Source organism: Oryzias latipes, chromosome 1, assembly GCF_053564925.1.
Source record: "Oryzias latipes strain Hd-rR chromosome 1, Olatipes_Hd-rR_3.1".
Taxonomy (NCBI): domain Eukaryota; kingdom Metazoa; phylum Chordata; class Actinopteri; order Beloniformes; family Adrianichthyidae; genus Oryzias; species Oryzias latipes.
In genome coordinates this window covers 43182923-43191358 of record NC_136237.1, presented here as the reverse complement: position 1 = coordinate 43191358, position 8436 = coordinate 43182923, and the positions used below count along the sequence as shown (strand labels likewise).

General features: G+C 54.4%; 2 protein-coding genes across 12 annotated transcripts in view; one reads left to right on the top strand and one right to left on the bottom strand.

Moving 5' to 3' along the window:
- Positions 1 to 632: 632 nt before the first annotated feature.
- LOC101160959 (dynein regulatory complex subunit 4) lies at positions 633 to 6876 on the top strand. 3 transcript variants are annotated; one of them, XM_004085374.5, is made up of 8 exons: positions 633 to 776; positions 1991 to 2047; positions 5124 to 5321; positions 5408 to 5533; positions 5598 to 5652; positions 5733 to 6022; positions 6089 to 6175; positions 6245 to 6876. In XM_004085374.5, exons 1-8 carry the CDS (start codon positions 771 to 773, stop codon positions 6521 to 6523), a joined length of 1098 nt encoding a protein of 365 aa, XP_004085422.1. In that variant the 5' UTR covers positions 633 to 770; the 3' UTR covers positions 6524 to 6876. The 3 variants fall into 3 exon arrangements, with proteins under 3 accessions (XP_004085422.1, XP_020556452.1, XP_078805171.1); XM_078949045.1 differs by having other exon boundaries at positions 659 to 776; positions 1991 to 2269; XM_020700793.3 differs by lacking the exon at positions 1991 to 2047 and having other exon boundaries at positions 645 to 776.
- An 81-nt stretch (positions 6877 to 6957) lies between these two features.
- kif16ba (kinesin family member 16Ba) overlaps positions 6958 to 8436 on the bottom strand; it is a 42329-nt gene continuing 40850 nt past the window's right edge. For all 9 annotated transcript variants that reach the window (XM_078948994.1, XM_078949009.1, XM_078948999.1 and 6 more), the window contains 4 exons: positions 8275 to 8391; positions 7851 to 7940; positions 7676 to 7759; positions 6958 to 7238 (listed from right to left, as the gene is read on the bottom strand). In XM_078948994.1, coding sequence (XP_078805120.1) covers positions 7077 to 7238; positions 7676 to 7759; positions 7851 to 7940; positions 8275 to 8391 — 453 coding nt within the window. In that variant the 3' untranslated portion in view covers positions 6958 to 7076. The remainder of the gene's footprint in view (positions 7239 to 7675; positions 7760 to 7850; positions 7941 to 8274; positions 8392 to 8436) is intronic.

The following is an 8436-nucleotide window of genomic DNA, read 5'->3' as shown; positions in this document are numbered from 1 at the left end:
TACAAATAATTATATTATTATTATTATTAGTAGTAGTATTAATAAAAATAATAATAATATTCAAAAGAAGTCCAAAAGTAATCAATTGATTTACCCTAAAAAAAAAACAGTCTGGCCTCTTATCTAAATCTGTTTCCACAAATGTTTTGAACAGCCAGACTGTATTTCTAGTTGGTACCTCAGTGATCCATCTGGGTTTGCTCTTTTGATAGCTAAGGCCCACTTTTTCCCTAAGTCTGAATCCATTGGAAACCTGCAAGAAAAGTTCAGTCACTGAGTCAGAAATGTATAAATCTGTATTACTATTACAGCATGTTGATAACAGCCCTGCAGCATCATGGATGTCTACATGTGTTCTATTAATGAAGCCCCTTCAACCTTAAAATAAAAAAAATTAAAATACTTACCTGTGAAATGATATACCTTCCTCCTTCATGGACTCATTTATCTGATTTTGGCAGTTGAAACCCGCACAATGAACTGGTATTATGCTAAAAATGTGTTCACATGCATTCACTGCAGCAGTGACTTGACCTCACCAAGATGGCGGTGCTCTCCTCCCATGAGGAATCACGTAAAGTCTCCACTAGTGATATAACTCATTGGTCGAGACGAAGTATTACAAAATAAAAGCTTGTTAGGAAACTCGTGGCTTGCCGTAGAAAGCGCCTCCGTTTGGAACGCGGCGTTGCTACGTCGGCGGTCCCGCTTTGTTTACCAGAACCAGCAGAACAGAGTTCCTATCGGACCGGTTCTGGTCCGGGTGCGACATGACGGTGAGGAAACGCTTTATACGCGGAAGCTAGCAACATGTTAGCTAACAACACGTTAGCATAACTTACCAACAACAAACAATGAAGCCATTATAGACATAAATCTGGGTTTTCTCCGTCTTTCTTGGTTTACTGAAAACATCTTCTGGTTCATCAGCTGTTTAATTCAGATCTTTAATAAATGTCACATGAAGAACTCTGCTTCAAATATTCCATCAAATACCTAAAACAGACTTTAACATCGTTTTAAAGACAATTCCTAAATGTATAACTGTGTTCTTCAAAAGTTCATCATTACAGAGTCCGCCTTTATCACCAATTGATCCAACTAAAATAGAAATAGGACAAATGTGTTTTTCTTCATGGAACACAAACTGCTGTATTTAACGCTCAGTCTGTCAGAAGGATGAGGTTTTATTCTCTATGTAGTTCCTATAATTATGTAGTTTACTAAGAATGGAATCTACCACAAAAATACTTTTAACCAATAAAGTGAAAGAAATCTGATTTCAACTAATCCATAAATTGTACCCATATCTGCAGAGGTTAAAGAAAGTATTGATGGATCTGCTCTGTTTGTCCAGATCAGCCTGAAGATGCTGAACATTTATTTATGTCGTGTCTGTTTTCCACTAAACTCTGCTCTAAAGTTTCTCCTTTCATTTCCTCCACACAGCCTTCCACCTTTAGAACATGTTGTGTTTGGCCACACCCACTGTCCATCCCATAAACAGAACAATTCTACAGCATTAACCTTTTATTGTTTTTATGCATAAGGCACATTCATAAATAATACTCCTCATTTTCTCTCTTTATCAATGAGGTCAAACAAAACATGAACACAATAAGAAAGATATTAAAACATTTGATCTGTGCGTCACAATCAGAGATACTTTATTGATCCCACAGGTGGGAAATTTGTTTGTCACCATAGCAACTGACAGCAGAGGGGAAAAAGACCAAGAATAATATAAAAACAAAGAAAATGTTGCATAAATGCAAACAAGGTAGTATAATTTAAAAAGCTACAGAACAGTCAATGTCTTTGTGTAAAATGTAATAATGAACCCCCCCCCCCCCCCCCGGTTTGTTCCCTCCTTGTTGCTGTTTTACATTGTTGTGTATTAAATTATCAATAAAGTTTGGAAGAAAAGAATTAACCATCAACACGTTAGCCTAGCATCCCGTCTGTGTAATTGTTGTTTCTGCCTCATCAGCTAAATCCAGCGAGGAAAAGCGGCGGGCTGTCTGCGGCCAACAGGACCGAACGGCAGGTACCTGACGGTAACCGTCCCGCCCCGATCCCACCTGGAGCACAGCTGTGCTCTGATAGGACAGGAGTGTCCTCCTTCATCCGTGGCCCTCCTCTCTCTTCCTGTGGAGGCGGAGTCTGCAGCCTTTAACCCTAAAGGGGTTTCCCGCCCCGGTCCTCAGGGCTCAAACACTCCTGCCTTGGATGAGCGTCCTGTCAGGCTTCTGCAGAGCCGGAGGGTCAGGTGTGTACGGTGGCTGACAGGGCTCACACTGCATACAGAAGAAGCAACACAACAACATAACCGGAAGCACAACGGCATCACCACGGCAACAGGATAAACCGCAACACAACGGAGAGGAGGACTTTTCTCTTCCTACCGGCGGAAAAACAACAATTCAGTTTCAAACTATGCGGTGCTCCTGAGAGCTACGTGATATTTGGACAACATTAAGGAGTTTTCTTACTGGATAACATAATTTCTTACAAATATACGTTTTTCAAAATTTTTAAATTTACCACAGTGACTAAAAACACCAAAGTTTTCCGTTTATCAGAGTCTAGCTAGAAGATGAAAAATGTGGAGCCTTTATTAGTCTCATGACTAAGTCATGAATCTGTCACCTGAACACCAATGTGGAAGTAAACAGTGATCCATACGCCCCCCCCCCCCCCCCCCGATGAAACGTCCCGTTTCAGCATAAAACAATAAAGAAGAAAATAGTCTGTTAAATCAGCATTAGAACGCTGACAATGACAGAAAGAGCTGCTCAGACGGAGACATCAGGGCCTCCTTTATAAAGGTACGCACAAAAGAAGGCGGACGCCACTCTCTACGCAATCATTGAGATTTATAAAATTTACGGTTTAAAATCTAATAATTTGACTTTTCTTTTCTAAAACTCCGTCGTATCCAATAGTTTTTTTACCGCTGGTTGGAAAGAAATGTTGTCGTGCGTTGTTTCTTCTGTATGTAGTGTGAGCCCCGTCAGCCACCGTAGGTGGCCATAAGGAGACCCCCCCCCCCCTCCTTCGAGGACCCGGCAGGAAGACGTTGCCATTTGGGTGGATTTGTCACCGAGCTCCTCCCAGCTGGAGCCACGCCCCCTTTGTGTTTCTGCTGTTTTACTTTAAGACAAATAGAAACATGTGACTGCTCCTCCAGCTGATGGGGGCCCGTACCGCTCCTCCAGCTGATGGGGGCCCGTACCGTTCCTTCAGCTGATGGGGGCCCGTACCGTTCCTCCAGCTGATGGGGGCCCGTACTGCTCCTCCAGCTGATGGGGGCCAGTACTGCTCCTCCAGCTGATGGGGGGCCCGTACCGCTCCTTCAGCTGATGGGGGCCCGTACCGCTCCTTCAGCTGATGGGGGCCCGTACCGCTCCTCCAGCTGATGGGGGCCCGTACCGCTCCTTCAGCTGATGGGGGCCCGTACCGTTCCTCCAACTGATGGCGGCCCGTACCGCTCCTCCAGCTAATGGGGGCCCGTACCGCTCCTCCAGCTGATGGGGGCCCGTACCGCTCCTCCAGCTGATGGGGGGCCGTACCGCTCCTCCAGCTGATGGGGGCCCGTACCGCTCCTCCAGCTGATGGGGGCCCGTACCGCTCCTCCATCTGATGGGGGCCAGTACTGCTCCTCCAGCTGATGGGGGCCCGTACCGCTCCTTCAGCTGATGGGGGCCAGTACTGCTCCTCCAGCTGATGGGGGCCCGTACTGCTCCTTCAGCTGATGGGGGCCAGTACTGCTCCTCCAGCTGATGGGGGCCCGTACCGCTCCTTCAGCTGATGGGGGCCAGTACTGCTCCTCCAGCTGATGGGGGCCCGTACTGCTCCTCCAGCTGATGGGGGCCCGTACCGCTCCTCCAGCTGATGGGGGCCCGTACCGCTCCTCTAGCTGATGGGGGCCCGTACCGCTCCTCCAGCTGATGGGGGCCCGTACCGCTCCTCTAGCTGATGGGGGCCCGTACCGCTCCTCCAGCTGATGGGGGGCCGTACCGCTCCTTCAGCTGATGGGGGGCCGTACCGCTCCTTCAGCTGATGGGGGACAGTACTGCTCCTCCAGCTGATGGGGGCCCGTACCGCTCCTTCAGCTGATGGGGGCCAGTACCGCTCCTCCAGCTGATGGGGGCCCGTACTGCTCCTCCAGCTGATGGGGGCCCGTACTGCTCCTTCAGCTGATGGGGGCCAGTACTGCTCCTCCAGCTGATGGGGGCCCGTACTGCTCCTCCAGCTGATGGGGGCCCGTACCGTTCCTTCAGCTGATGGGGGCCCGTACCGCTCCTCCAGCTGATGGGGGCCCGTACCGTTCCTTCAGCTGATGGGGGCCCGTACCGCTCCTCCAGCTGATGGGGGCCCGTACCGTTCCTTCAGCTGATGGGGGCCCGTACTGCTCCTCCAGCTGATGGGGGCCCGTACCGCTCCTTCAGCTGATGGGGGCCAGTACTGCTCCTTCAGCTGATGGGGGCCCGTACTACTCCTCCAGTTGATGGGGGCCCGTACCGCTCCACCAGCTGATGGGGGCCCGTACTGCTCCTCCAGCTGATGGGGGCCCGTACTGCTCCTTCAGCTGATGGGGGCCCGTACTGCTCCTCCAGCTGATGGGGGCCCGTACCGCTCCTCCAGCTGATGGGGGCCAGTACTGCTCCTTCAGCTGATGGGGGCCCGTACCGCTCCTCCAGCTGATGGGGGCCCGTACCGCTCCTTCAGCTGATGGGGGCCCGTACTGCTCCTCCAGCTGATGGGGGCCAGTACTGCTCCTCCAGCTGATGGGGGCCAGTACTGCTCCTTCAGCTGATGGGGGCCCGTACTGCTCCTCCAGCTGATGGGGGCCCGTACCGCTCCTCCAGCTGATGGGGGCCAGTACTGCTCCTTCAGCTGATGGGGGCCCGTACCGCTCCTCCAGCTGATGGGGGCCCGTACCGCTCCTTCAGCTGATGGGGGCCCGTACTGCTCCTCCAGCTGATGGGGGCCAGTACTGCTCCTTCAGCTGATGGGGGCCAGTACTGCTCCTTCAGCTGATGGGGGCCCGTACTGCTCCTCCAGCTGATGGGGGCCAGTACTGCTCCTCCAGCTGATGGGGGCCCGTACCGCTCCTCCAGCTCCTGCAGGAGCTGGTTTGTCTGAAGGCAGATCTGGAGCGGGAGCGCGAGGAGAAGAAGCTCCTCCAGCTGCAGAGGGACCACATGCTGGGCTGGAGGGGAACCGTGGAGGAGAAGCTGGAGGAAGCTGAAGCTAAGCTGAGAAACATCTGCAAGGAGAAGCAGGAGGCGGAGGAGCGCCACCAAGTGGAGATCTCTGTGAGCCTCACCCAGACCCACGACCCCCACCCCACCTCAGACACAGACCCCTCACCTTAGCTCCTCCTCCTCTGTGTGAGGTGCAGGTCTACAAGCAGAAGCTGAAGCAGATCCTGTCACATCAGCAGAACACCTCCCCCCACAACCCGCTCCAGAACCAGAACCTGCAGAGCAGAGGCGTGGAGAAGCGGCTCCAGGAGGCGCTGACGTTGGTGAGCCGTCTTCAGTCAGGTTGGTGTCTTCAGAGGAGCAAACTAAAGGCGTGCTCCTCCCCAGAATCACCAGGTGGAGCTGATGGAGAGGAGCAATGACTACAACCGCAGGCTGCGAGGTAACGGCTGCACCTGCCGTGGGGGCGGAGTCATGCCAGAGGCCACGCCCCTTCAGCCCCTCTTCCTCCTCCCCCTGCAGACGTGGAGGTCAGGTTTGATCTGAAGATGAAGTCGCTGATGGAGGAGCAGGACAGGAGGCGGGCGGCGGCCCTGCGACGGCAGAAGAAGGAGGCGTGGAGCCACATGGCGTCTCTGATGGAGGAGCACAGCAGAGCGCTGCGAGGAGAAGAGGAGCTCCGCTCTGCTGCTCAGGAGGAGCTACAGGAGGCGCAGCAGCTGATCAAGGAGCTTTCTGCCGCGCAGGAGAAGAACCAGGGGGTGCAGGAGGCGCAGCAGGAGCTGCAGAGGCGTCTGCAGGAGGAAGTGGCGGTGAGTTCTGTCTGCGCGCTGAACATCAAACACAGTCTGGATGTTGTTGACGGGGTTTTCCCTCAGGATCTCCATTCTATGCTGAAGGAGGCGCAGGAGGAGCTCAGGGATCTGAAGGAGGAGAACAAACTTCTGCTGCAGGGCTTCTGCAAGGTAAGCCCCGCCCCCACCCCCCCACTCGCTCCCTGTGACGGCGAGCTGACGGTACAAACGTTCCTGCAGGTCCAGCAGGAGCGCGACCAGCTCCTCAGGAGGCAGGAGCAGAGCATGGCAGACCTGCAGAGGAGGAGCACGCTGAAGAAGGAGCTGCTGGACAGGAAGCTGCTGGCTCTGAGCCGATTCCTGGAGAGGAAGGAGGCGCAGCTCCTGGTGGCGCCGTCGCCTCCTGCTGACGACCTGCCAGTGAGCGGCGCCGAAGTCGGACTGAACGACTCTAGTTCTGGTGAAGAGCTGGAGGCTCCTTCCTGTAGCTCGCCACGGGCTGAAGGTGGAGCGCCGTGATGGTCTCTGCGGTCCTAAGCTGAGAACGTCTGATCTTCAGAACCGGACTCTGCTGGACCCATCAGTGCGGTCCTGATCCCTGACGGACAGAGTCTCCTGGATCTCCTGCCAAGAGTGAGGGACCAACTGAGCATGTGCAGAGAATGGCTGTAGTGGAGCGTCCCACACATTTAACGGAGACCAACGCACTTCTCCGTGTGACCAGCAGGCGGCACTGCAGCCTTTCCTGAAGGAAGACGTTCACTTTGAGGAACCGAAGGCCTCACAGGTTAGCATGCAACACCAGCTCCAGCTACAACTAATGACTCGTCTGTTTTGTCATGAACTGAAAGAATAAATCATTTTTTAATAAACCCCTGTGACGTCTGGGTCGTGGTTCTGTGCTAAGCCCCGCCCTCACCTGCTGATAGACCATCTTGAAAGAACTGAGCCGCTGAATGAACGTCACTTTTATTGAACATGTCATCACTTCCAGCTTTTAAATACACAAAGGGGGCGGGGCTTCCCCACAGTCGGCGCTGAACGGGACGGTGCGGGTCGTTGGATGAAGACCTCAGCCGGTTCCGTGGCTGCTGGACTCGAACACCCCCTTCTTGAAGAACAGCGAGAACTCGCACACGCTGCGTTTGGAAAGTCGGTAAACGCCGTCGTCATCGGCTCGGAGGGGGGAGGTTCCCGACGCCAGCATGACCCGGAAGAGTCTCCGCAGGTACCGCTGTGGAGGAGGAGGAGGAGGAGTCACACCATCAGGCGCTCTGGGTCTGAGCTGGACTACAGTTACAACCCTCCAGAACCAGAACATGAGCAGATCCATGCGGGACGTGGAGCACGCCTGGAGGGACGTTCAGCGTCTTCTGGAGGAAACGCCCCACATGAGACCGTCGTCACCATGACGACGTCCTGTTCTGGATGTTCTGGTTCAGATGGTCAGAGCTACAGCACTTTGGGCCGAAGCAGAATCAGGGAGATTCAGATTGGAGGAGGAGTCAGGTGAGTTCAGGATGACCTCCACCAATCAGAATCTCCGTCCATCAGCCGCTCCTGACCGAGGCGTCCGTCTTCCCTCCTCTGGAGGATCGGGGCAGGAGCAGCGTGACGGAGCGAGACGTGGATGGATCAGCTGATGGAGCAGGAGGTCACACGGATCCTCACCTCCAGGAGGCCCCGCCGCTCCGCCACCAGTCGCTCGTCCCGGTTTCCAAACAGCATCTTTGGCGGGAACTCCAGAGTCAGCAGCTGGAGGAGAGAACATGGTGAGGATGGGAGGAAGCAGCAGGGAACCATCAGCAGCAGCCGGGCTGGAGAACGTCTGGAGAACGTCTCCCACCTCTGGGTGCTTCAGCCTCAGCGCCTTGTGCATCTCTCTGAAGCGGCTGTAGCGCCTGAAGACCGTCCACGTCTCGTCCATCACCGTCATCTGGGGGGGGGGCAGAGACCAAGGCGGGTAACCATGACAACGGCAGAGCTGTGCACAGCAACACCAACAACCGGAGGGAAGTCCTGCTCCAGAACAGCGAATGTCTGGCCCGATCAGAACCCAAACGGTTCTCCCCAGCTCTCATTTCTGAGAAGCTGGTTTTGGACCCGTCCTGATCCAGAACCTCTCTGAAGCCAGCGTGACCATCAGCAGAGTTTAGAGAGCTCCAGAGGTTCTGCCGTTAGTTCTGAGCGTTTCCAACCAGCAGAACTTTGTTCTGGCGTCTCCTCAGCGCTCCTGACGGCAGAACCTCCGCAGACGGAACACAGCTCACCTTGACCTCGAACTCGAAGTGCTCGTCCTTCCCCTGGCCGCGCAGAACGTAGCGAGGAATGACCACCTTGATGGGCTCCTGCACGCCGTGGCACCTGACGGGACGGGACGCCACGCACTGCCGCCGCGGTCGGAGGGGGAGGGGGGAGAGGCGGGGCGAAAA